At 42.1% G+C, this 27,871-nt stretch overlaps 2 protein-coding genes across 2 annotated transcripts; one reads left to right on the forward strand and one right to left on the reverse strand.

The window, feature by feature from the left end:
• Positions 1–12: 12 nt before the first annotated feature.
• LOC147796635 (WD repeat-containing protein 3-like) lies at positions 13–19,676 on the forward strand. The gene is made up of 24 exons (XM_087146583.1): positions 13–162; positions 2,151–2,322; positions 3,364–3,573; positions 4,399–4,517; positions 5,205–5,283; positions 7,096–7,194; positions 7,957–8,049; positions 8,479–8,580; positions 8,737–8,834; positions 9,745–9,849; positions 10,033–10,269; positions 10,924–11,017; positions 11,333–11,434; positions 12,562–12,789; positions 13,187–13,243; positions 13,404–13,616; positions 14,000–14,053; positions 14,710–14,841; positions 15,294–15,455; positions 15,911–15,961; positions 16,557–16,600; positions 17,237–17,365; positions 18,255–18,348; positions 19,020–19,676. Exons 2-24 carry the CDS (start codon positions 2,152–2,154, stop codon positions 19,170–19,172), a joined length of 2,826 nt encoding a protein of 941 aa, XP_087002709.1. The 5' UTR covers positions 13–162; position 2,151; the 3' UTR covers positions 19,173–19,676.
• Positions 19,254–26,499, reverse strand: LOC147796636 (organic solute transporter subunit alpha-like). Its single transcript, XM_087146584.1, has 7 exons — positions 25,953–26,499; positions 24,008–24,168; positions 23,536–23,609; positions 23,162–23,323; positions 22,431–22,542; positions 21,528–21,786; positions 19,254–20,815 (listed from the first exon to the last, which is right to left on the reverse strand). The coding sequence occupies exons 1-7, from the start codon at positions 26,068–26,070 to the stop codon at positions 20,499–20,501; spliced, it is 1,203 nt and encodes a 400-aa protein (XP_087002710.1). The 5' UTR covers positions 26,071–26,499; the 3' UTR covers positions 19,254–20,498.
• Between the last annotated feature and the right edge of the window lie 1,372 nt (positions 26,500–27,871).

Genomic DNA, 27,871 nt, shown 5'->3' on the forward strand with positions numbered 1-27,871 from the left:
AGTGGATACGCAAGGTAGCGTACCTGTAGTTTTTGTGAACAAGAAATGTCGTTACACCTACGTAAATGCAACATGTAAATCCTTCATGACATGTGCTGGAAATATTGAAGACTTTGAGGAGAAACTTACTAAGCCCAACGTCTGAACGTGTACAAAACCATTGTAAGTCAGCATGGTCAGTGGTTAATTATTGTTTGGTTAGAAAATGTGGCTTTGTTTTTCGATTTCTATGTGATTTTATTAGAAATAGGTAGTCTAGGCTGAAAACCTTTTTTAAAATTTACTTTTTATTTTTTGAGAGGAAACCTAGGGCTAAGCCGAGTCATTATTATTAAATAGGCCTAAATCAGATTGTTCATGTTGTTATGACATGTATGATCATGTCTTCACTAACCTGTAACCATCAGCATCAGGAATACCGACTGACTAACGTTAGTCTAGGGCCGGCATGCTGATTCCAACATGCACGACCAATATGTCCAAGAAGAACTAACAGAGGTCGCCGAAGGGGAGACCAAAATCAGCAGCAGAATGCAGTGATACATGTACATGTATCAGTTTTATGTGTACAACATGTATTCGGTCACCGAACCACAACGCAAATAACGTTACGTAAGAAAGGTAAACCCCTAGACATGCTAGACCTAAGTAAAACTGGTACAGGCCTCTGAAATGCAAGTTTGGGGCAATCCATGAAAACCAAGGGCCAGCGGGATTTTCAGATTGACTTCATGCAGATAAATTTGTTTGAAAGAGTGATGTCTGGACCATTTAGATCCGATTTTTGTCTCATCTTTCTTCTGGTTTTGTTGCTTGCCGTTGTCAGTTGTTTTGAAAGCTCAAGATTGAAATTGTAGAATTACAGTTTTTAAAGACTTTTTATTCACCAACGTCGAGAGTGTAATAAAAGATAACATGACACTGATTTGTGTCTAAATCTTAAAAGAATGTTTTTTGCAATTTTTATCGTAAAGTTTGTTGATGCTTGCAAGATATACAGTATGGGCATGTAGGCCTACATGTGTTGCCTAACTGTGGGTTGTATTAAGTTCTGCAACATTTAAACTGCTCTGTCATCTTATTTCTCCATGGTAAAAAACGCAAGCTCGGAGACAAAAAAGCACAGTGACAAAAAAAATATTGAGAAATATCCTGAAGAAGAAAAGCATTCAAAAAGAAAGATGTGCAACAAAAAGACCTGTTCCTAAACTCACAATCACACTCTGCACTTACATGTAGGTTGGTCTTTACATGTATAAACCTGTAGAGGTCAACCTACACGTATAACCTTGTTGGTCTGTAATTTGTTTTTACATGTACATGTAAGTGCAATAATTATCCAGTAGGCTACTGTGGCATTCAGTATCATTAGAAATATTACAACCTAATATCATTGTTTTGACCATAACCCCCCAAAGTTTGCTGGCCCTAACCTTCCCCATTCACACAAAGTTAAACACCCATATGGGACTATGTGCACAGAGGCTGTTGGACTTTGTTTTCTGAGGTATGCCAAACCCAATGCAAAAGCCAGCTGTCTGGGCCCACCAGACCTATCCCCACAGAATTAAACACTTTACTGCTGTTTAATTTTGTGTGGTTGGGGAAGGTTGGGGTTAAGTTAGTGTTGGACCGTAGCCTCGTGAAATTGGGAACTGGTAATAGTTACTGATCTGTACAGGTGACTAAGTGCACGAAGGTCCCAATAAGCCATTTGCAAAATAAAATCTGGTGCACTGAGTTATCTGAGTGCACATAAACATAACGATTTGAATTCCCCAGACTAAACACTCTGTTGCTATACCTCATGATTTGGGGCAAGCTTTCGCATAGCAACCACCATCTCTGGAAGGGACTGGTTCCTTTGTACCCTTCTTATCCATTGAGAACAGTGTATTGTTGCAAGACGTCTCTTGTGTAACTAAGAAAAAACTTGCCCTGAATCACAAGGTATAGCAACAGTGGTTTTAGTAAGGAGAATTCAAGTTGTGTTCACGTGAATTTAAAGAACTCAGTGTACCAGATTTGAGTCAAAGTTAATTGCAAAAGGCTAATTTTTTCTTCCCAATTTCTTCAAAGCATTTAAATGCGGATGGACCATTTAGGAGAAATGGAATTTTTATCATAGCTTGCTATACTTGCTGTTGCAGAATGGGGCTGACCAAGCAGTACCTCCGCTATGCCTCCAGTGCCATGTTTGGCGTCGTGGGCACCCACAAGGCCAACATATTGTTTGTGGAACTTCGCGGAACCCAGGGGAAGTACGCAGCCGCCGCAGCCTGTGAGCATGTCTTCGTTTGGGATTTACGCAGAGCTGAAAAGGCAAGTTTGGAGTGTGAAGCACATAGCAATACACTTTAAATATTTGAGATCAAGTGGCATTATAATGTCATTTATGGGGGGTAAAGGGCACTCAAGATTGTTTTCGCCCATCACCTAACCTTACTTAATAGTAAAATTGAAAAGCCATTGGGTGTAACCGAATATGTAATCGATTGTTGAATATTCAAAAAGTATTTTTCGAATTTTAATGTTCAAATGCAAAATTCCTGAAAAGGAAGAGAAATTTTTTTTTGTTTGTTTTAAATGAGAAAAATTGCACTATGGAGGCTTGTTTCAAGCAGATTCAAATGAAAGCATCAGAAATCTTACAATGATTTCAAAAGTAAATTATTTATGAAACAATTTAAAAGGAATAGAAATTTTCAACAGGGTAAGAAGTCTTATTCATCTCTTAAATCTTGCTAAATCATGGCTGGAGATGTTCCAAGATGTGAGAAGCTACATGTACATGTATTATATTGATCATAATGTACAATTGTGTGTGTTAATTGCATACATGTATATGGTTTGTTCATCAACAACCTGCCAGTCAGTACGACCGAATATTTGGATGTCTGATCGAATCGAAGGTCAAATATTTGAAGAGTGAATTATTCGAATTGACTCAGCCCTACCGTTGGGGGACAAACATTTCTGAAGTGTGCATGGTGTTAGTAAAGGATACTTGTGTAATAGGGACACATGCATGTAGGCCTACGTGGGAAAAAGGCACGTTTTGCAAAATACTAGGGGTGAGTAAATACCCATCTACCCCCACTAATCAGCTAATGCCACAGATTCACTGAGATCTCACAACATTGTCTTTAGGATATTTTTCGGTCATTAGAAGACAGAGTTTGGGCAGTAGGCAAACTCATCTTCGTCAAAAGCGTTTTCTTCATAACAAATGGCCATGGTTTCATTCATTTTCGAAGACATCCAATCTTCCAAGATTTAGATGGTTGAAGACTTCATATACCCTAGACTGGAGGGATATTGCGTGCAGTCTTTCATGATGGGACTACGTTTATTTTCTTACAGATGCTTGTCCTCCATGGAGACAAATCAGAAGTTTCAGTGTTAGCTCAGAGTCCTCAGGGCCAGAGCCTGGCTGTGGGCTACGCAGACGGCGCGGTCAAGCTCTTCAGCCTCATCACGGGTGAGGTGACTGTCACATTCAGCGGTCACAAGTCGGCCGTCACAGCACTGAGCTTTGACGAGAGGGGCGTCCGACTGGCTTCAGGCTCCAAAGTGAGAATAAAAAGACCTAATTTTATTAGGCCTGTACCAAATCTATGCAAATACACGTACATGTATTTGATTGATTACCAAGCCTTCTAATGTTCATTTCTCAGGTTGAGTAATTGAACATGTACAAATGTCTATGTACGTACAGGTGTAGGTGCAGCACAGTGAAAGCTCAGTTTCTCTGTGACCAAAATTGCCTTCTGAAATCCTAATTCAAACACAGAATGTCATGCTTCTACTGGTCACCAACCCATCCCAAGTTAGTGTAATGATTATAATGTGTTATTTTACGTGTCAGTAAAATTCCTCCTCTGGAGGCTTGGCTGATCAAAAATCTACCACACACCCCAATACTTGTAGTTGCGTATGATGGAATTTGGGTTCAAACGTTTGAATAATCAATTAAATGATCTAACTCAGCCCTACATTTCTAAGCTGTTAATGCATTTGTGTTCTCCGTCACTGCAAGATCTGTGAACTGGTGAAGTAATTCATTCCCACAGACATTTAAGTACAGAAAAATACATGGCAGTGATGTACATGTACATATGTAGCCTTGACGAAGCTTGCACTGAATGACTCCAAACAGTTAGAATTTTTCCAAGTTCGTTACCACAATATTACATTTTTAATCATGCTTTTTTAAACTAAAATCTGCAGGTACTGCAGGTGTCAAATTCATGAACTGAATGCAGTTGAATTTTTTTCCAAAGGGGTAAAGTTTATTTCAGGCTTCAGGCTAAGGTTTGATCCTTGTTGGGCGGAGCTGTAGTTATTTTTTATTGTTTTGCTTTTGTTTTGTTCATTTTTTTCTCTCTTGCTATGTAGGACACGGATGTGATAGTTTGGGATGTGGTTAACGAGAGTGGTCTCTACAGGCTAAAAGGTCACAAGGGTGTGGTCACTCAGTGCCGGTTCATGAGAGAACACAACATCCTGATTACAAGGTATGACTTCCCAACCAACCATTTTGTCAGTTCATCGGTCACTCGTAAAATCAGTCAATCAAACGGTTTATTGTTGGCTTAATGGCCAGTGAGCCCCATAACTCCCTTCACATTCTCAAGAAATCCTCCTGAATCATTGACTATCTTCAGCCTTGCAGGAAACCAACAGAACCAGCCTTATACTTGGGCATTTTAGGGGCATGTATGTCAAGGTGAAAGATACACCCATACTGCTCAAAAATCTTCCTCCTGTTGTTTTTGTTTTAATGGCGCTTTCAGCAACTCAGGCTATTTACGCCAATAATTGTATGTTTATTCGTACACCTTATTAATCAGCATCACATTACGGAGTTAGGAAGAAGGTCCAGTTTTAGAGGCAGGAGGAAACCGGAGTACCCGGAGAAAACCTGCGAGAGCGAGTATGGACTGGAAACCAAATGCACTTAAAGCCTGGGCCAAGCTGGGACTCGAACCCGGGCCTCAATGGTGCAAAGCGAGGAAAGAACCGCTACACTAACCCGCTCCCCCCAAAAATCTTCCTGAGCCCCACTGAAGATTTTGAAGGATCCAGGCAGATTAGGGTAACAAGCCTTTCACAAAAACATTTCTGGACCCTCACTCCTAGATGCCTCAAGTTTGGGTTGAAAACCACATGATACCAATGCGTTTCTGAATTTTTCCCTTCAGTTCCAAAGACACTTTTGTCAAATTCTGGGACATTGACACGCAGCACTGCTTCAAGACTCTGGTTGGTCACAGGACTGAGGTAAGTTCATTGTGGGTTAATGCCCTTGTCTGAAATGAGAAGTCTGACTACATACACAAGCACTACTTAATACTTATGGTCACTGACTCAGATCCAGTTTAATTGCTTCGAGAAGTCAACCTCCATATTGTATTGACAATAAGGATTGAATTGTCAATGCTAAATGGGTAGAACATTAGTAAATTAAGTTGCACAGACCCACATACTAAGTAAGTAGCTGGCTGATCAGCGTAGCATCCAACTGATCAATCAGTTGACGGATCAATCAAGCCCTGTGGCAGCTGAGGTTTAACCACGCCCCTACCAAAGTCTTGACATGCTTGTAAGTATGATGCTTATGACTGGGACATGCAGTGTGGCCTGGATATTTTCAGAAAGAGATCCATCAGTCCATGAACTACCTAAAAATTAACTGTTTGACTTCCCAACTGTTTGGTTTCCCAATCCGCCTTGAGCAGAAGCACCCCTGCATTGGTTGAAAAGAGCTGTGTTGATCGTGAGTTTTCATTCTGCTGGTAGCGACGCAACAGTAACGCATGCATCATTTCGTAGTCTGTGGACCAGTGAAGTGCTGTTCCAACCAAAGGAGCCTCCGTTGCCAGGGAAATTGCACCCTCTCTTTATGCTCTTGAACCAGCTCAGGGCTCATAGGGGTTCAAATTTCACACTAGATTGCTGGACAGCGTCCATTAAATTATGCTGGACCTAATGTTTTCTGGCCAGCGTGTTTCTGCAGAAGAACACTAGAAACACCGCCCCCCCCCATTCACAGAACAAAATGGACCTTTTTAGCAACACCCGTGCACGTCTAGTGTTGATGTTATTTGGTCATCATGTGAGAGGGTGTGCTTGGATAGACATCATTCTTAAATTCATCTAACGTAATACAAAAGTGACTGGTAACTGCATAGCTGTTGTTTATGATCTTGTGCTGTTTCAGTCTTGTAAAAACTGGTTTCTGTCCAGTGCACTTTTGAGACACTGGACTGGTAGTCCAGTGAAAATCAGACCAAGCTAATTAACAAATAACAGCTGATGATAGGGCTGAGCTGAATAACTGAATATTCGATCGATTGTCAAATATATGAATATTATTTTTCAAATTTGAACATTCGGATGCAAAATTTATGAAAAACAAGGGAAATGTTCTTTTGTTTTAAATAAGACAAATTGTACTATGGAGGGTTGTTTCAAGCAATTTCAAATGAAAAGCGTCAGAAATCTTACATCGATTTAAAAAGTAAATTATTCATTAAACAATTGAAAAGGAATAGAAATTTTCAACAGGGCAAGAAGTCTTGTTCATCTCTTAAATCTTGCTAAATCGTGGCTGGAGATACTCCTAGATGTAAGAAGCTATGGAACAATTGTGCGCATCAGTGTTGCATTTGAGTCCATCACAAGTCCTTTCACAAGTCCAGTCACAAATCCCTTGACAGGGGCAGTCCTACATGTACAAGTAAGTAACAGGGTGAACAATGACAAAAGACTGCTTTTGTCACAGCTCATTTGAACAGCTTGTGAATTGGCTTAAGACTGAATGACTTCCGATGGATTTGTAACAGACTTACAGGGACATGCACGGACTTGAATACAACGCTGGTGTGCGTTATTGCAACTGATTTTACATGTGGTTTGTTCATCAACAATCTGCGGATATTCGATCAAAAAGTGAATTATTTGAATTGACTCAGCCCTAGCTGATGACCACTCCACCACAATGCTGTACCCTTGTTATACACTTGTAGCACATGGTACATATACCTTCCACCAGCCCACTCATTCACCCACATTGTGTTTCATTGTTGACAGGTCTGGGACTTTGTTCTCCTTGGCGCCGACCAGAGGCTGGTGACGGGGGCTGCAGACAGTGAGCTTAGAGTCTGGGATATAACATTTCAAGATGAGGAGGTAACCATTGTAACCATTAGGGTAATGTTGTGTAACCCTCTGTAAGTACATGTACATGCATTTTGCTGTGCTTTACAAAATGGAGATCCACTGGTGGATTTTGTTATCTCGGGAGGGCCTTGCTCTTTGTACAAAAAGTGCCAAAATAAGTGGTTTTAAAAGATAGAAATCTCATGACCTGACAAATTTTTCAATCAATTTAATTTTTTTGCAGTGTTGCTTTCATAAAAAAAATCATTTATAATTGCAAGCATTGGATTTGGAATTTTGGAGTTAATTCATTTCCATGAATTTCACCATAGACATGAATACATGTATTAATTCAGAAAAAAGAGTATAAATGCTTTGAATTGTACGATTTCTACATTTCAAAACAATCTGATTCAGTTTCCGAAGGTTGTAGTTACATACACTGTTTATATTTTACTCAAACATCAGAATGCTACGAATTACATTTCAGAGGAAATAGTGTTTTAAAACCATGTGAACTTTACATTCAATGCGATGGTAAATTTAAAAAATGTTACAGTACAGTAGACACTACATCCAAACCTCAAATACTGAAAGTTCTCAGGTTGTCTATTAATATAGTTTAAGATTATTTAAGGGTGATGATTTCTTACAGATATATTCAGTTGAGAGGTACATGTAGGCTGAAGTGGCTCAGCTCGGACGAAGCGACTTCTGTTAAGATGCGTTGAATATACTCACATTTTGTAATGTCACTTAATCCGTTGACCCGTCGTGGATTTCATTTTGTAGGAGACCACTGACGGTTCCGAACAGCCAGCTAAGAAGCAGAAGTTGTCCTCTATCATCGGTGAAGACGAAGAAGAGGAAGACGAAGAAGAAACAGTAATTTTGCCCATTCATTTAACAATCATTGATTACTGCGATGTAGGATGCCACACTTTTAACGTCCTCGGGGGGGGGTTGTTTTTTCCATTACAGTCTTACTCATGAAATATGGAGACTTGCATTAGTATGAAAACCAAAGAGGCACCCAAAGACCTTTTCAGATTGCAAATATGTGATTGGGCATAAGATTAATTGAAATACAAGGGGGGTGGTTTCAAGGGTGACAAAAGTTGAATTGCATTGGCCCCTAAATCCTCCAACTTCCCAATAGACTTGAAGATATACACACGTGTACATAAAACATAAAAATCCATACATAGAATCAAGCCTAAAATGTGGGATTAACAATACAAAGAGTCATGTTCGATGAAATGTAGTAAGACATGCATTAAATGTGGTTTTCTCTTCCTGTTTGTCTTTTGATAGAGCATTCTCAGCTGCAAGGGTGTGGGATCCATCATGCGGAAAGGTCGTCAACGAGTCGTGTCACTGTCAACTGACGGTACAGGCAGAGTGCTGTGTTGTCATGTAAGCTGACCAATGATTGCCTGTCAGCTGTCAGACCTCGAACCAAACAGCAGGAATAAATTTTGACGCCATCATTTATTGTATTTCTTAAAAGTCAGTTAAATGATCTTCCAGTAGTGAGGTGTTTTTAAGACATTCCTTTGCATTTTCCCGCAGGGTGCTGATTGCTGGTTGGAAGTCTTCCTCGTTTTGTCCGCCGAAGAAAAGAACAAACTTCTTAGCAAGCGCCAGAGAAAAGCCAGAAAGAAAAGCAGGTTGGTTGGGCATCTGAACAGCTGGACAGGCTTGAAGTAGAACATCGCTGGAGTGCTGAAACTAAGACACAACTCCATTTGACTGTGTGCCAAGAGGTTTTTCACCCAGCATTTTGCTACCACCCTGAGTGATCAAGCAATAAAAGTGTAACCACCACTTTGACCAAGTGTTTGTGACTGTAGCGAGCCAGGCTTGGGGAAAGTCTGTTCAATTTCCTGATATCACATTCACCACAGTGCTTTTTTATTTTATAGAGCCATGTCTCATGAACATTTTGATACCAGTTATGTTCAATTTCCTGATATCACATTCACCACTGTGCTTTTTTATTTTATAGAGCCATGCCTCATGAACATTTTGATACCAGTTATGTTCAATTTCCTGAAATCACATTCACCACTGTGCTTTTCTATTTAATAGAGCCATGCCTCATGAACATTTTGATACCAGTTATGTTCAATTTCCTGAAATCACATTCACCACTGTGCTTTTCTATTTAATAGAGCCATGCCTCATGAACATTTTGATACCAGTTATGTTCAATTTCCTGAAATCACATTCACCACTGTGCTTTTCTATTTAATAGAGCCATGCTTCATGAACAGTTTGACACCAGTTATGTATTAGATGTTCCACTCTTGCCCAATGTAAATCCAATGCAGTATTCTGAAAAATCTCATGGTTTTTATTGAACATACATATGAAAGGAAATGGATCGAATTATGGATGGTAGTGTGAAATGCCAATGCTTGTAATTTCAAAATGCGTGTTCAATTTGGTTGAAACTTTGCAAGTGTATAAAACTTGCCATGTATTAATAAGAAATAAGATCTGATAGGACCAGCTGAACCCTCCCCATGTGGCTCTTATGAAGGTTGGTGGTGAAATGGAATTCATGATAATTTGCAGGGAGACTGCAGCAGATGGAGAAAGCCAAAAGGAAATTCCAGAGAGGCTAGAGCTGAAAGATGAAATCCAACATCGCTGTGTTCTAAAGGCTTCTAGCAAAATACGGTGAGAGTGAGAAATATTTCTACTGCGGTCTTTAGCCCCCTTATGCCTTATCTGAAAAAATGTCCACGATATACAGACGATTCCTCAACTTGGTGGAATGACCGGCATGCAACTCACCACTTTTCACCAAGATGCCACTTTAAATGGTATTGTGACCTTTGACTTTGTTTCCACCAACCCTAGGTCTTTCGCGACCATCCTGGAAAACAGCGCCGCGTCCCTCAAACTGGTGCTGCAGCTGCACAGTAATTCTCTTGAGACCTATATCTTCCCGTCAATGGAGGGCCAGCAGTGGGAGGCGGAGAAACAAGGCATGGTCACCTTCCCGGGCCACCGGTCAGATGTCAGGACCGTGGCCTTCAGCTCGGACAACACTACGGTGCTGACCGGCGCTGGAGAATCCGTCAAAGTCTGGAACAGGTAGACAAAGCCTTCTGGCCTTCCTACATGTATGATTAAACTATACAAACCCTATGAAAATTACCTTCATAGATAATATTGCAAATGCTGGTGCAAATCCGCTGCTCATATACCACCATAGAGTAACTTGTGTAACTTAGTTCTGTACAGTAAGTAGATTCATAATCGCCTAGAGATAGGAAAGACCACATTGAATCTTGCAACATGTATGTATGTTCATAAACTGCCAACAGGCATTGTCCCACACACAGTCTTACAAGCCTGCATAGTGTTGTATACTGAAAATTTCATTCTCCCTTAGTTAGATTACTGTACTAAATCCAGATGTGGGTTTTCTTGGTTCACTAAGGCTGTGCTCTATTGATAGCAGTTGGAGCATAGATGGTTTGTTGTGGAATCCTCTTTCTTTTCATCTGGCTCAACACAATACTGGGTTGAATCTGCAGGACCCAGTGAGATGTAGGGATAAAACTAGACGGGGTTAGAATTCAAGATACCTATGTACAATACTTGATTTACTGTTCAGGTTGTTGCATTCTCTGTGCATACCTTGGTATTGTCATTAACTTTGAAATGTCTTGTTTGCTATGAGTTGTGAGTTGGAAACATTTATAGCTTTTCTCAAGTTATGGCTGGTTTTGTCTTGTTCTTTAGAGCAACACAACAGTGCATCCGGTCCATGAAGTCAGGTTATGCTCTCTGCTCTGCTTTTGTGATCAGCGAAAGGCACTCTCTGATTGGAACAAAGGTTTGTAGCTGTCAACCTTGGAGGGGATTACTATACACAAGAACAGCTATTGGCTTATCCAGCAACCAGGTAGCACTTGTGGTCCTGCTCAGTTGGTACCGGTACACTTGCGTTGAATGCCTTTTTTGATCACTAGGCTTCTGCGACTTCCGGAACATGTGCGTGCCTCAAGTTTCAAAGCATGTTTGAGAGTTTAGCCAACACATGGTAATGGTGTCTTCCGAAATTAGTCGGTAGAATCATGCGATCATATTATCCAGTGTCGTGAATAAGGACTTTTTTCTGTTTGCCTTTTGTGTCCCTGTGAAAGTGTAGACTGGCCACCTAGAGTTGTTTGACATCGCAGCAGGTGCATTACTGGAGAGAGTTGAGGCCCATGAGGGCGCTATCTGGTCCATAGCTACATCTCCAGATAAGGTGAGCTTTGCGTTGAAGGCCAAACCTTTTTTAGGCATTGAATTGTATTGTAGTATGGTTTCCAGAATGTGTCCACCAATTTCTTGTATCTTGTTGACCACTAGCTGCCGGGTGACCCGCTTTCAGGTACATAGGCTTTATAGGCAGAGCCGGGGAGCCCAGAACTGGGACAAAAGAGTTGGGCCTAAAAAAAGACCGTGCTCAGCACAAAAGACTGAGCTGCAGGGCATTACCAACATTTTTTCACTCTCAATAGTGGAGATAATCCAGCCTTGTTTTGAAACAGTATACCATGGTTTGAGGCATTTAGAGCGAGCAGATTACCACCAGGGACAAAAGCTCTCCACCACCTCAGCAATGAGCCACACAGCACCGCTGCATGCTAATCTGGCCTCTATTAAAAAGAGGTCAGCAGTGCACTGTGCGGGTTCGGGAACAAAAGAATCTTACATAACACCGCACAATCTGGGCTCTCTTTCCAAGGCTGCAGGCCTGGCTAAAATATTCAGGAGTCAATGAATTTTACCTGTCAGCTTTAGAGTAGTGCCCAAAGAATTCTTCATTTTGGTATAAATGGCCATTAAATGGAATGATGAAGTTTTGAAGAATTTTGAAAATGGAAAATCTTGAAAATGACCTGGCATCTTGTCTTGCTCAAGAAAAATCCCCCCAGCAGCAAGTGGTTAATCCACCTAAACGTTAACCTCTACAGTAACCTAATACACAGAGTTTTACCCAGAAATGTACGCCCTCAGAAATGCCGCACAACTTGCAAACCTTTCAAAGTAATGCTCTGTTGAGTTGGCTGTGCTAAGCCATTAAAAGCTCTTCACAGTCTTGTGTGAGGCAAAGTTTAGGGCAGACTATTGGCTGGTGCCTTGCAGTATTACACATGTGCTCTGTTTTCTGCAAAGAAAAGTTTGACGACACAGTTCAAACCTGGCGTTTCAGAAAGTTTGTCATTGTTGATGTAGAATCATAATCCGACATTAGGGAATGCCGGCAAGATCTTGTAAATGGATGGATTGGTATTGGCAATTTTGTATTGCATTTAGATCACTATCCTTTTCTGTTCATAATGAAAAGTGACTTTGCTTTGGAACTTTAAACCTTTTTTCTTGACACAGCGAGGATTTGTGACAGGCAGTGCAGACAAGACTCTCAAATTCTGGGATTTTGAACTGGTCAAGGATCCAGACTCCCAGCAGGCCAGTAAGCGACTGACCGTGGTCCACCGACGCACCTTACAGATGTCAGATGACGTCCTGTGCGTCAAGTATTCCCCAGATCAGAGGCTGATAGCTGCAGCCTTGCTAGACTCCACCGTCAAGGTCTTCTTTGCTGATACGCTGAAGGTAACAAAATGTACTCATGTGTTTTCAGATCATTAATATTTTCCTCAAAAAAGTTTTTTGTGGTAATGTTCCAAAATGCATTAAAACACTGTAGGGATTATTTCCCAAGCTGAGCTGTATTCAGTTGCTTGTCAGCAGCAATCTTTTATTTCGATAGAGGTTTCAGCAAAATCATGAGTTTAGACTTTGTCATTTAAAATGTTTGGGCTTATTTCAGGCATTGTCTAGTTATGTTTAGGACTCTCTAGCCTTATTTTTGTGCTTTGGACAAAAACCAAAGTGCCATTCCGGTGTGTTTTACGTCCGTTGTGTCAGTTTTGGATTCACTTCTCTGTATAAAAAATGTAACCATTTCTTTGTGAGTTGTACTTGATTTTACTTGCGATGTTCCTTGCAGTTTTTCTTGTCATTGTATGGACACAAGCTCCCCGTGTTAACAATGGACATATCATCAGTAAGTCAACAGTTTTATATACTTTTATGTGTAATTTACTGATGGATTTGTGATGTTCGTGTTCCTTAATATGATCTAAAGACCAAAATCAGATAAGATATGCTTTCAAACAGCAATAGTCTTATTTGTTTGGTAACTTTTTATCAACTTCTGTGCACAGGACAGCACTTTGATAGTAACTGGCTCGGCTGATCGCAACGTCAAAATCTGGGGGCTGGACTTCGGAGATTGCCACAAGTCCATGTTTGCCCACGACGACAGCATCATGAGCCTGCAGTTTGTGCCCCACACCCACCTGTTCTTCAGCGCTGGCAAGGACAAGAAGATCAAGCAGTGGGATGCTGATCACTTCGAGCATATCACCACATTAGAAGTGAGTCACATATCAGTTGGTGGCAGAAGTGGGATAACCATTCTCATGTAACATATAATATTACTTGAGCAAGCAGATGGATTGTACCTAAGCTGCATTACAACATTGGAAGTGCTGAGGTGTCAGTTAGTGGCAAAATGACATTAATTTCAAGTTTCTCACGCCCACAAAACGTGGAACATGTTTTGTACTTTACCTTTCATTAACAATCAAATCCTATGTAAATCAATCTTGACTGGGATCTACCTTCCTCTAATCCTGTAAAATCTTTGAAAGTCTTTTGGAGAGTATGGGGGCTAGGGTTAGCCAATAAATCAAGAATTTATACTTCAGTCTGCTGCTATTAAACCTGGAGTAAAGACTCCATTTCTGCCATGTTTCAGGGCCATCATGCCGAAGTGTGGTGTCTAGCAGTCAGCCCTAATGGAAACTATCTGGTAAGATTATGTGAAATCATTAAATATAAACTTGGGCTGTGAAGCTGCCTGACCCTTGTTCAGAGTGGGAATTCCAACTTTCTTAAAGTGATGGGAGTAAAAAAAAAAGAATTGGTGTCCAAATTTGCTGTTCACGATTTCCCCCATTGGTGCAGATGCCATTATCTTGCAGCAGCGTAGGCCGGACAGAAATTGAATGAAAAACACATTTCATACTAATGGTTTTGGAAGCTTTTAAAAAGAAATTACAGATCTGTGGGTTCTGACTCTACAAAAAGGTTCTCTGTTCCAGTGAAACATCCACATGGCCAAAACTCACTTTACTTTGCATCCACTGGTAGTTGAGCGTCCACTCACTGGAAAAAAAATAGATAGGCTGGTGGGAATCATATCGTCTTGGTGCCAAGCACTCATGCACAAACTGTACATTTCAACAGAAATTGGTCATATATGCTCAGTTTGGCTTATGCCAAATGCAGACAACTTGTGCGTGCATGCAGTGACCTCCCAATAACAGAAATTGTTGCTGTGTAAACAAGCATGCCACCTCTTGTTTTTCGCTGTGAGCCGATATCACTGGTCCAGTTTGGCAGTATGAGTCGCTGGCATGCAGTCATCTAACTTGTCGATGGTTGTCGTGACCTTTTGATTGGTAGGTGTCTGGGTCACATGACAAGTCCCTGCGTCTGTGGGAGAGGACCCAGGAGCCCTTGGTCCTGGAGGAGGAGCGGGAGATGGAGAGAGAACAAGCTGCAGAGGAGGCCATGGCCCACGAAGAGCGGCCTGCGGTAAGGCGACAACTCCAAAGAGTGCCTGGAAGCCCTGTCTGTCAACAAAACACTAGAAACTCTTTCACTGTGTAGGTGCTGTGCTCATGCGCAGGTAGTACGGTAACAGCATGCTATTGCCTTTTTCAGGCTGAGATAGGTGACTGAATTTATTCTTCAAATGTCGCCATTTTTCACTCGTAAGCCGTGGCTTATAAAAAATTACGGTAGTAATTGCGGTTTTTTTTTAATAAAGTTTGTTCCTCAGTTGCGATATTTTTCGATATATTTTTCAATATTGATGTTTTTGAAGTTTCAATATTTTCAATATTTCTCCAAAATCCGATATTTTCAATATGTCGATATTACCAAGTAACTAACATCGGCGATATCGATGTCAAACCCATATCGATAATATCGATGTATTGACAGTGCTTAGTCACTAATAGATATTTGTCTGTGGTTACATGCAGTTCCCAGGTCAAAGTGCAAACAGTGAGCTTGCATCAGCGGGTAAACAGACTGCCGAGACCGTCAAGGCAGCCGAACGTATCATGGAGGCCCTGGAACTGTACAAGGAGGAAACAGCCAAGGAGAAGGAGCACGAGGAGATACAGAAGGCCAGTAAGAAGGAGGTCAGTGACAGACAGGGTGAGGGGAGAAAGGGTGGGGAAGCTGTGGGGTAAGTGCTCAAGAGATTCATGGATGAGAAACTGCCAACAGGAGCCAGAAGAATAAAGAAAGTCCAAGTTGGTAGGGTGAAAGGGTAAGGGATGTCTTTGAAGTAGAAAAGGCAATGGGTATTCAAACAAGGAAAAACTCATAGAGAGGCTCAGAGTGCAAGGAGGCGTATAAAGAAACAGGTTATTCGATTTCATAACCAAATACAGTAACGGATAAGAAACTATCAGCAAAACAGACGTGGTGAAAACAGACAAAAACCGGAGGGCATGTTTTCTACTGACTAAGGACCATTTTGCTGAGATAAAGAATTTTTCAAATGAACACAAACTCAAGAATTCTCTGAGATTACATAAATTCAGTGTTTCGTTTCATATTCAACACTGATGGCATTGTTCCTTCTTCACAGATTCCCCCCTTCACAAAGCACCCCATTCTGCAAGCATACGGCAACACCTCGGTGAGTTCCAAAAGCGATTACGATATTCCAGAGGTCATAGGTTCAAATCCTGCTTGAGTCAGTTTTCTTTGTTCATCTTTGTAATCATTTGTAAGCACCTGGTCAGTTTCCCTATGTAGTTTGTTTCATGATTTGTGTTCAAAAAAGCCATATTGCCCCCGAGTGATCCCAGTTCACCATTTCCCAGGTTGCATCGTGTATTTAGGGCATGACCCCTGGTTATATGGTGGTTCAGGTTTCATGGATTCTAACTAGCACCCCCCAACAAAGATATTGACAAATGGGAAGAGCCACCAATGTAGGGCTGGATAGCTCAGTTGGTAGAGCACCGGTACAGTGTTTCAAAGGTCGCAGGTTCAAATCCCGCTCCTGTCAATTTCGCTGTTCATCTTTACAATCAAATTTACCTTGAAGGAATTAATGTGTTGCCTTCATGACAGAGAAACAATTGCGACCAACCTTATTGATGGTGAAAAACTCAGTAGAAAATTCACCTGTTCATACTGAAGTGAAGCAGTTTACGTGTTATGAGTTTCAACAAAAAAACATTGATTTCAACAAGGGTGTTCATTAATAACGGGGTTTTTATCTACAGCCCACAAGATACGTGCTTGAAGTTATCAAGAAAGTCAAGTCCAGGTATGTAAGCAGTATGGGGCGGCCCCAAGGAAGACTGTCAGAATTGTTGTTGGAGGACGTTCAGTTAATTGTAGCTGTGTTCTGTCTATATTTCTACAGAGGACGCTGTTCAAACATTGAGTCAACTGGTTCTGAGAATCACAGAAGCTCAACAAAGCATTCGCCTACAGGTTGCTACTGCAACTTTACATTTAATAGACTCTGTACTGTGCAGGTCACTTTCCAATGTCACAGCCGACATCTTGTGTATACATGTACATTATTTTGCGGTTAATTTTCCATTCTTTAGTGTTTGTTATGACGTATTGCTCCAAAGCAAATGTATTTAGGGTTGTGTAAAATTGTCCATTGTCATTCAAATACAAAGTTTGTTTTTACTTTTAAAAGAGAGGCCCCTCCTTGACAATCTTTTGGAACACTCTGCACTGCAAACCTTTCCCATCGTGTTTTGGTGATTTATATGTAATTGTTGTGTGGCAGTTCTGTGCCAGTAAAAATGCAGTATCTAAGATGGGATATAGTAAATCACAAAAAAGTGGATAGTTCAAGAGGTGTCAACACAGCTAACGGGGGAAGAGACAGAGACAGGTTTAGAAACCAGACCGACGATCAATCTGTCAGAAACTTTCGTTCCAGTGAACTAGAGGAGTCACTGTTGGTGATACCATTCAGCTATGTGCTGGAGCTTCTGCCTCTGCTTGAGACCTTCATCAGCTCAGGATGGCAGGTGGAGCTAGCCTGCAGGTGTCTGCTCTTTCTTCTGAGGTGAGAGCTTTACTTTAAGAGTGATTCAGACGAAATTAGGGCCAAGTTTTTTGGAAAGATATTATAACGTGCATTCCCCTGCCCTGCCCTCTCTTATGAATGTGGCACTATTTCCTGAAAAACTACTATTTTCGGAAAATGTGGTAAGAAATGTTTTTTAGGGCCAAAACGTCAGGATGCCTGAGGCAATAGCTTTGAAGCATTTCAAGATCTCAATGAGTTGATCTCCACGTTGCATACGTGATTTGACGTGATCCACATTACTTATTCTCAACCTTTTTTTATCATGCGCCTTCATATCTCTTACATCTCACAACTGGAACATGTCTAAAACTTCTAGTAAATTGTGTAGATTCTCCCATGGCAACAATTTTTGTAGTGATCAGTCCTGTTTGATCTTCTATCCTTTGGGAGGGTTGAGGACTGTTAGGGCTAACTTTCCTACTTTTTAGAAAGGGAAAATCACCGAAAATTTCAATCCACTTCTACAGCTTCAGCACAAGATTTTTTTGTGGGGAGAGGGCCAAGTTTGTTTGTTTGTTTGTTTTTTTTTTGGGGGGGGGAATTTGGCATTGTTGTCATGTGACTCTATGACCTTTCTGGGAGAATCGGGCTATAATGAGGGCTTTTGACATACTTTTGGAAGGGAGGGAAATAAAAAGGCATAAAATTAACATTCTCTCATAAACAAAGGATTGAGCTCGGCTTATATTTCGGGACGACATTTTTTCTTGGGGGGGGGAATAGTCCTCATTGACCCCCATCCTCCCTTGGGTACTCTATGTAGACACATCGTACGTCGCCGGATTAAGTTTGTCTAAGAGGACAGCTCTGTGTGGCATATACAATCGCACAGGAGGGTTATTCATTCCGTTTATTGTTCTGGCAGGGTTCACCATGGACAGATCACATCCAGCCAGTCGCTGCTACCAATCATCGACAGATTACGCACCACCTCACTGCAACAGGTGCACCAGATGAGAGTAAGTCGTGGTCAGAGATGGGGGGGAAAGCATTACCCCCCCCCCGGAGGGCAAGCAGGGGTGATTGCTTTCTGCAGGGGGAAGCCATTTAAGGGGAAAAAGCACTGAAATGTGGTGGGGTTGCAGAGGCACGGTATAATTTGACTTGAAGGGTTACCATAGAAACATGTAGTGCTAAGTCTGAGTCTTTACCTATGTAAGCAGGTGGACACATGCCGACAGTGGTCGTGGCCGTATTGTTAAAAACCTCATATTAGATATGACCTGAGCTACATGTCGGGTCTCTTTCTGATAGTTTGTATTGTCAGAGTATGTGAAATTAGGGAGAATCTCATAACTCGGAATGGTCACATGGAACGCCTTGTTCTCATTCCAGAACAGGTGACCATTCCACTGGGAAAACAGCATTTCTGTTGGAACACTATCCCAGAATGCTCTATGCACAAAGCAGACCGAAATTTTGCAATGGAACACTGGTGTTGCAGTTTGAACGTTCCACACGCCCCCCATTGGCTTGTTTGCTGTCATTCCCTCCTCGTAAGACTTGGGGTTGGTTTCACCCCAAATTTGGCTGGGTCCTTAAAGTTTCCCATTTGAATAGTGAATAAAGTATCACCGTCGGATACTGTTTTTTTTTTTCTGACGGCAATCTGTGTTCCGCCTGTCGATAGGATCGGATTGGGTTCAACCTGGCCGGTCTGCAGTTTCTCCAGCAGGAACTGGAGTCCCAGAAAGAGGTGCAACTCTTTGGCGATGCCACGGCCAAGATGAAGGACAAGAACAAGAAGAGAAAACGAAAACTCATGATCACCTTGACGAGTTAAGATACCTGAGAATTCCTTCAATATTAAATTCCTACCCAGGGCAATATTTTTTATTAAGGAAGAATTTTTAGGGGGCAGAACTTTCCCTTATAAAAGCACCGTATACTTTATTTTCAAAATACAAACAGAAAACAGACTGTGGGTACATGAACATGTTGCGTCTAAAGTGAACCATTTGCTTACAAAAAATATGAATTGTACAAGCATGCATTAATACAAGGAACCACACATTTGGCAGTGCAGCATTTGTACTTGCATTTGTACTTTGGCCTGTGTTCGATAGAGTCGGTCACAAAGTGTCTTGAGAGTGTGGTTAATTAAGTCTAGTAATCAGCCTCAAGTACTGATGCAGTAATACTGTCAGTATTGTATAAAATCAGCATCCTGTAATCAGTGTTTTCGATTTGTGCAGGTATTAAGACAAAGCTAGTGGCCAAGCATTGTTTGTATGGTATCCTACGTTCGATTAAAAACTACTGCATGTAAGAAAACTATGACATTGAAGTCACTATGTTCGTCTTAACCGAGTGATATGTATATTTATAAACACTATTAAAATCGTAGCCTCGGGTTGTATTTACAAGTATTTGGTTGAGGGTGTTTAGTACCTACTTGATTCAGAACCCCAAAACATCAGAAAGCAAAAATTGTACATTTTCATCGAGGCACATTTTTGCGCACCAGATGTTCTGAGTTTGACTGTTAACGGCTGCGTTCTTGCAAAGCATGTCAGCGTTGCCTGCTAGACGCCATAAATGTTAAAATGTCCATCTGGACATCAGTGCGGCTCGAGTTAAGTTGCGAACCATTTTGTCCGATTGGGATAACCTCAGCAGATATTTGAAAAGGGTGATGTATGGAAAAGGCTCACTAAATTCGGCCTTTGCGCGGCCGAGACGGAGGCGTGAAGCGGCTCTTATCGGCTAAGTATCGACTAACATTTTGAGTTAGTATTTACTAGGGCAAGCTATTTCGCTGTGTAAAGTAAGTGATAAAATGATCAATGACAAAAACAATAATACTTTGATTTGTAACATCAATTAAATACAAAACAATGAGGCACGTTTTGCTACAAACATCTTCCAGGAATGTCTCTACGCCGAAGGGTAATCTTTACGTTGCAAAGGCATATACATCTTAAGTACCTCAATACGAACCCGCATCTCTGTCGGAGAATCTTGATACGCGCTACATCCCACATGCATAGCTGAAATACGTTCCATGTGCACTTGAAAGAATCACTTTGCTCACTGCGAACATTTTCAAGATCGCCAAAAATATCGCATCAAAAAGAATTTTGAATAAAATGTTCCAGTATGTGTCTTTTCAAACATCAGTTTGGATTTCCTTGCGAGGCCCATTTGAAAAAGGCGTCTGGTTACCGTTCAACACGACCATTCCCTGGCCTTTCTCGACGTCCAGGAGGTGCGTGGGAAAGGCGGGCTTGTTGCCCTCCGCGTCTAGCATCGGCGAGGTCGCGTCTGGAATACCGGCGTAGCGGTGCCGTGTCTGGGACCTGCTGAGCGAGGCGTCTTGGTTGGGGCCTAGCAGCAGCGGCCGATGGTAATCGTTGAGGAGCGACTTGCATCGGCCAATGACGAGCAGAAGGAACATCTCGATAACAACCAGCATGTTGTACAACACTGCAGAAAGGGATGGAGTTTGCAAAGCGGCATAAAAATTGGGCATTTTGGATCGAGGAACATTGGTCTACGACACAGAACTGAAATGAGAACATTTCTCTATTTATGAAGTGCGGTTTTCAGTCAAGATGATGACAGTAAATCTAGTTTGATATTGCGTACTGGTTATTCTCGGAGATTATTACAGCGAATATTGCATGTTATGTTATATTGAACACTGGATATTGCCATGAGTTTGTACAATGAATGTCTTTTAAGGGGGATAGCCTGGAGATTCCCCTAGGACAGCCTCTCGCGGTGGAGGATGTCTGGGTTGTTAAGAGCCAGTGATGCAACCAACCTTGGCTCACTCAGATTGGTTGGTCCTGGCAGTCACATAGAAAATGCATGTCATCGTCGATACGCGCGAGTTCGACCAAAGCTTGTCGAGCAGCTCTAAAACCTTGTGTCGTGTCTGAAACGAGCTTCTGCCCCTACGACTTCATATATTCAATGAAGCGAAGACCTAGACATAGCTTAGACAACAGATTCGGATGTAGTCAAAGTGTTCTTTATCAATTCCGCCCTTGGCTGCGGTAAAATCTATTGCCAGAATTGGCGTCTGTTACCACGGGCCCCAGGCAAGACTTTCAGACACCGCCAAGGAACCCAGGTCAAGGCCAAGTATGGACGCAGACATTCAACGCAGAAGGCATTTAAGCCCCATACTTACGGCTGGCTCTAATACTCGGCGCCAGGACGCCACTGCAGGGGAACCTCACCACCTGGGAGATGATGGTGATAACCAGCCCCTGGATACTGGGAACGATCATGAAGAACTGGAGCAGGGAGAACCGGAGACGGAATGTTCCATACATGGCGGCTAGGCTGGCATCGGCCGCTACGTTTATGATGGTCAAGGCATACATGGCGGTCAGCGTTGATGCCAACATGGTGACTGACAGGTACAGATAGGCAGATGTGGGGTCCACCTACAGAAATAAGGAAAGGATAAGTCTGAATTTGTGTTGGTCCCCAATCCTCGGCTTCCTCTATCTCTTGTTGCGTGCACGGGCTTTACAAAGGCTTCAGAGTCGTTTACATACAAAACAGGGAGGGGCCAGGGGACACTCCCCCGCCACCAAAATATTAATTAATTACCAAAAAGAAGGGGGGAAATGAATAGAAAGGAAACCAGGAAAGGAAGCGGATTAAAATGTTTTTGAGAACTTTTAAGTTTTAGAAAATGATAACGAAATTGAATCTTACAAGTCGCTGACTGTACATGGATACACGTGCACATTAAGTGTCTTCGTGACAGAATCTGCTGCGCGCAGTCTCCCAGATCGCCATTTTGTATTATGTGGAGGGAAATTTCGAGCTAATTTTCTAGATAGGGCACTATATTCACATTTAATACTTAAGTGCCAGGGATGCGTTGGGCTCTCATGCTGAGAGTCCTCGCCTCTTCTAATCTCCGCTGGCAAATCTACCATAGAACATAGCTTATTTCGTGACACGATATACCCTGCTCAAAGAGTTAACTCAGCTACGGCTGTCTTTGGCAAAGAGACTCCAGGATCACTAAATAAGGAAACTGTAACATCGCTCGTCTTCAATGAGAAATTTATCTCACCTTTGAGGGATTGTAGAGACCGTCCGCCCATAGTATGGCGGTGATGAAGTACGTCAAGGGATACACCACAGCCATCTGAAGCACCGCTCCCCGCAAACGATGCAAGTTGGTACTGCGTGTCAAAGCAACATCACAAAATGTCTTTTATTGCGGTCGATATGGGTGTACTGGGCGTGTCAACGTTCATCTTTCGTTGTTTGAAATTATTCACATAGCTTTCCCTCTGAGAGCATGTTAAAACGTGAAACTCAACGCGGTTGTGCACTTTTTTATATTTTGGGAACTTGGGGAAATGCTTGATAGACCTCTGACAAGAACACCTCAGAATCACACTCTGGTGATTCAGCATCTTGAGCAAATCAGATGTTAAAAAAACATCGCACCATTTAAAAAACTTTTACATGATTGTGGCCCTTTCTGTTCCTCATTTGCTTTTTGTTGCGTCTGACTTCCTCTTGTTTGTCTACACTCCTTAAAATATCTTAAAAGGCGCTGTTATTGCTGCTCAAGAAGTTGAGTTTTTCGTATACTGCTCATCTTGGGCAAGTCCTCCGTAAACGGTTAAGTATTTAGTTGAATCAACCAACCATAGTCCGGTTGTCTAGAGTAGCATAAAGACTTGCCCTACATTTTCAAAACACCGTTTTGTTGTCTGTGGAGAAAACTTGTGTTTTTAGGCAATAATCTAATTGACGGAGAACTAGTCGCGGGGGGAGTTACTTTCTACTTACCTCGTCAGCCTAATCTTGCGGCAGCAACAAGGACAGCAGCAAGCGAGTGGCGGCTGCGCCAGACTGATCGTGGTTGTGGCCAACTTAGCTACCATCTCATCCGGCCCTCCGAAGTACGTGAATACCAGCATCAGGAAGATGTAGAGCGAGACTGAGAGATAACTGGGCGAAAATAAAGGTGGTAGTTTGGTAACCTTTGCAATACATCGTGCAAATGTGTACTTTGAAGTTTGTTCACTTTGAATCTCTCGTCCTGCCTGCCTCGCCCTCTGACGTTCTACCGACACGCACCTCCTTGCAAAAGTATTACGCAATAATTATTCAGGGCTTTGTTGAGACATAAATGTTCAGGTGTGAAGTCAAAATAAACTTACACACTGGATGCCCAAACACCTACGAGGGTCGCTTTAGGTATGTAGATACCAGTCAATGATGTCAGGCTAAAGACCTACATATCAAAAAGAGTTACATTTACAATGATCAGGTTTGTTAAGAAATGATGAAGCGATGTCCACATTTGGACCGTATAATACTGACCAAAATCAAGCCAAATCAGGCCCGAATCAAAATTGGGCCGAAGGTCCCGATCTTCTATTCGCTGCTCCTGAAAGTTGGTTAATTTGCTTATTTAGGCCGGTCCCAAAGGTCATTCAGTAAAAGTACACCGATACGAAATTGTCTGCTGGGATTGGTCGGTTGTGTCATAGGTCAGACGGTTTCTGCCTGTGAGTCGATTACGGCCCACCGGCCATCTCGGTAGGTTGGTCTTGTTTTCTACCATCAGCAAGAAAGTTACTAAACCAATTTTGCCGGATTTAGCCATATGGCGTCGCAGTGTGATCTCACCGGCGCCAGCCCCAGGATGAATAGGGTGTAGCCTCGCTGTGTGCCGTACTTCATGGTGCGCACCACACTGCACGCCATCTCCACGTAAAGGACGCCTGTCAGGAAACTCAAGGTGGACACGACGATGAGCATAGCCATAGACCAGGGTTCCAACGTGTGCACTGGTACAGAAGGTTAAATTTGTTCATATTAGAAGTTATTAACAGTGACATTATTAACTGCTAAAAAACACGCTGTACCACAAACAGAAACAGTGATTAGAATCAGATGGAATACTTAAAATTATTGCGATCCATTAAATTTAATTGAATAAGACTGATTTAATAAAGACTTTCTGACTTTAAAAACGACATGACCGAAGTTGCATTGAAAGTACAGTCCCAGGGTGACAGACAAACAGTCCCAGGGTACTCGGTTATCGGTCCTTAGAAAATCGGCTTCTACATTTGGCATTTTGGGAAATCCACCTTGACAATTTGCCCTTATGACAGCAAAGAATATGCCTGCCAAACACACAGTCTCATTAGCTCCTTCCTGAAGTTGATTAATAATCTCACCAAAATTAATATTTTCATAAGTAGATATTCAAAGCCAAACAAACAGGTCAAACCAATAAGAAGACTTAAAAATAACATTTCTTTTTGTGGCGAGTCTCGTTATCTACTATCGCTGGACATTGAGCCAGGATACCGTGTTTACATGTAGCAGCTGAGAACGTGAAGTGTGTCGTCTAATTACTTCAAATCAAAACCACCTATCTTATGTTTTTTTTCCGGTTAACTTGATCTACAAATATTAACATAGAATTATGGGATGAAACAAACTTGACAGAAATATTCAAAAGAGGAAATTGTTATGTCTGCAAAGCTCTTTTTTGCGAGAAAAAAAGAAACCCGACTTCACAATAACGAGCGTAAAGTCCAAATCGTAAACGTTCCTTTGAAGCATCTATGAATAGTTATTTGGAATGTAACTTCTATCAATGTACATCAAGCATATATCAGGCATACTTTCAGGAGTATGAAACTCAGGGTAAAATTGCGTTGTCAATTTTTGTCCAGGCGTCTGAACGTTTTTCGGTGCATCCATAATGTAGAACTTCGATCGCATGATTGGACAAAATCTTTATAAATCGCTCTTTGTAATCACGTGCATATAAAAGATGCAAGTTCCCTTTAGAGACTGCGCTGTATCATTCTTTTCAATGGAAAACCTTTCAATTGTACAGGGACCCGACGCTCAGTGATCTTTGGTCATAAATGAAGCAGGGGTGACCGCTGTATTTACCGAAGTTCTTACGACAGGAACCGCACACACACGTAATGCTATGCAATTGCCGTAGAGTACATGTATGTGCAAACACTTTGCATGTGCTCCGTCCTTTAAGCAATCTACTGAATGAACATTAACTGCCCACTTCCCTTTGAGCGACGGTAATTCAAGGGTCATTTAAAGGCGTGCAGTCCTTCTCTGTGAGTTTCTTTCACATGTATATTTATTTCTAACCTCCCATTGTTGTTAGTTTAGCTTTTGTATGGTTCGACGATTCTCTGCCTTAATTAAAGTTAAATATAAAAGAACTTCGTTGGGCGAATGTGAGCTATTTCAAACAAACTTTCACGGCAGCGGGGCGCTCTTATAAGAGCTGGATAAATGTTTAATCCGTGCCCGAGTACAAGAACCCTTTTTGAATGCAATTTGGGCCTAAAAGGGCAAGCTCGTGATTTTATAAAGCTACCTTCGGACAGTGAAAACCAGGCCTTGAATTGTAGATGGGAACTAAATCTGGCATATATATCGTTCGCTAAAGTGCCTACTCGATGAGAGCCACATTTGCGTTGACAGTGGGGAGCAACGTCAGGCCAGGATCCGATACCATTGACGCTATTGAAAATCTCAGGTTTACTTTGAGGGCATTCAGACGTGTATCCTCGTTCATACTTACAGAGGAACATCTCTCTTGCGCCTGGCACTCGGAATGAACAGTTCGAGTCCTCGGGAACTGTCGACGTATTTCCGTCCCAAGTAGTCATGTTCAAGGCGCTCGTCCAGTTCTCTTCCATGCCAGCAGTTGTTTTCCCAGTCCTCGTCTAAAGTGTTCTGAATCTTTCGCCGAAACACAAGCTCGCATCAGAGTCCACGGAGATAGCCACCGCTGTGGAGTACCACAGTGACTTGCTGAACCCCGACTGCTACCCAACCGAGTTGTGACCGACTTCCAGTGCCCGTACCGAGTGTAACCCGAGCACAATATCTGTACGAAGTCCCCTATGATGATCTGTTCCGGTCGCGTGTAGCTGTCGAGCAGTAGGCCTAACTCCACTAAATTGTAACGACTCACCCACTCAGCATTATAATAACAAGAGATGTATTCACACGCACAAGTTTCCCCAGGCTCCAGAATTCAGTGAGACGGGTCGTAAACACAGCGGCACCATTTTCTCTGAAGCTCTCGAGGGTTGTTAAGGATCCCAAGTACCAGAGAGCGGGAGCGTGAGTCATGTTGGTGCAACCCAAAAAAAAATAAATAAATAAATAAAACTTATCTGTATCAATTACGTACTGAACCCCGAACTGGTGGTTGCGTTTAAGCACTACAGACAAGATTGGATCTTTATCGAGAGCTCGATCACCATTCATCGCCTGAAACAAACACAGGTTTATTTGCTGGTAAATTGCTCGTGTTTCATATCTTTGTAATTTTTGTATCGTTCCACAAAACACACAAATGACGTCCAAAACACCTCACAGTGGGCAGTGTATGCAAACGTTTCCCGAATATTTGAGCATCAATAAAATGTTCGGCATTTTCTTGCTAACTTGAAGGAAGGCCCCTGTTCCGCCTGCCCCCTCAATGAATATATACGCCGTTAATGCCTTTCTCACCTTCACCCAAAGGGGTGGTAGGTTTTGTGCAAATCTCATCTCGCCGTTCAATCAGGCCGACTTGACCTTAATACAATCCTTCATACTCAACTACAGTAATGCAGTTACGTACGGCACTTCAGATGCAAGCAAATCTTACATGGACAGGTTTTAAAATGCTGTTGTGCTATCAATTTCATAATTTTGCCACACGAGTCCATTATTTTCAGCCTTCGTTTAACACCCCCGGTAGTTTGCAGCACACAGTTGTCCATTTCTACCGTGCACTTTCAGAGAAGCTAATGCGATGACCACTAACGCGTTTCATCCTTTCGTGGTTGCAACTAAGACAACTTTTATTAGAATTATGTCGGCCGTCCTTTTGTCAAAGAATGTCTAGCTTTGGTGGCGAACAATGCAGGTACACTGACTTAGGGCAATGATATCCCTGAAGGCTGAAGAGTTTCGCCACGTCTTTTGTCCGTCTCCCTCACTCGCGAGAGGCGGTAGATGGATGGCCGGGGCACTGCCTGCCGAACGTTAAGTGTTAGCGATTTCAATTGCTGTTCAAATGGCCAGTTTGCCGTCATGGAAAGTCCTCCATCAGTCCACTACTGACTGATATATACGCTACTAGCTGCCAACCTTGTTTGCAATACAAGTAACGAGCGTGTAATCGGTTCGGAATGGATCACTTTCGCATTTGACTTGTCAAGCATCAAGAAAACGATTTATCCCACTTGGGAGCAATTTGTGGTACGACCTATGCCTGTGATCAGACCAGATGGGTGTACAGGTCGGTGAACAGTTGGTAGATGGTACAGGTTGGGTTTTCGATTACTGTACAGTGGCGAAAGGTTTGGTATTCAAATAAACAATAAATCGCACGACGTAGACACCAAAACGCTACGTCTGTTAATGGCTTTTACTGCGTGGTGTAATACCACAAACCATAGGCCGTCTGTACGTTGTTTCCAAAGTCTTATACAGACGTCCTCA

This window comes from Acanthaster planci, linkage group LG15, assembly GCF_054643075.1.
Source record: "Acanthaster planci isolate LZ-2023a linkage group LG15, COTS_SCS, whole genome shotgun sequence".
Classification (NCBI taxonomy): domain Eukaryota; kingdom Metazoa; phylum Echinodermata; class Asteroidea; order Valvatida; family Acanthasteridae; genus Acanthaster; species Acanthaster planci.

Excerpts from the sequence above, each read along its gene's own strand:
- LOC147796635 (XM_087146583.1), top strand. The coding sequence starts at position 2,152 with ATGGGGCTGACCAAGCAGTACCTCCGCTATGCCTCCAGTGCCATGTTT. Across the intron at positions 8,835-9,744 it reads AAAGCCAGAAAGAAAAGCAG|GGAGACTGCAGCAGATGGAG; the intron begins GTTGGTTGGGCA and ends GATAATTTGCAG. Across the intron at positions 17,366-18,254 it reads TGTCTGCTCTTTCTTCTGAG|GGTTCACCATGGACAGATCA; the intron begins GTGAGAGCTTTA and ends TTGTTCTGGCAG.
- LOC147796636 (XM_087146584.1), bottom strand. The coding sequence starts at position 26,070 with ATGGAAGAGAACTGGACGAGCGCCTTGAACATGACTACTTGGGACGGA. Across the intron at positions 24,169-25,952 it reads CGCAAGAGAGATGTTCCTCT|TGCACACGTTGGAACCCTGG; the intron begins GTAAGTATGAAC and ends CTTCTGTACCAG. Across the intron at positions 21,787-22,430 it reads GTCTCTACAATCCCTCAAAG|GTGGACCCCACATCTGCCTA; the intron begins GTGAGATAAATT and ends TTATTTCTGTAG.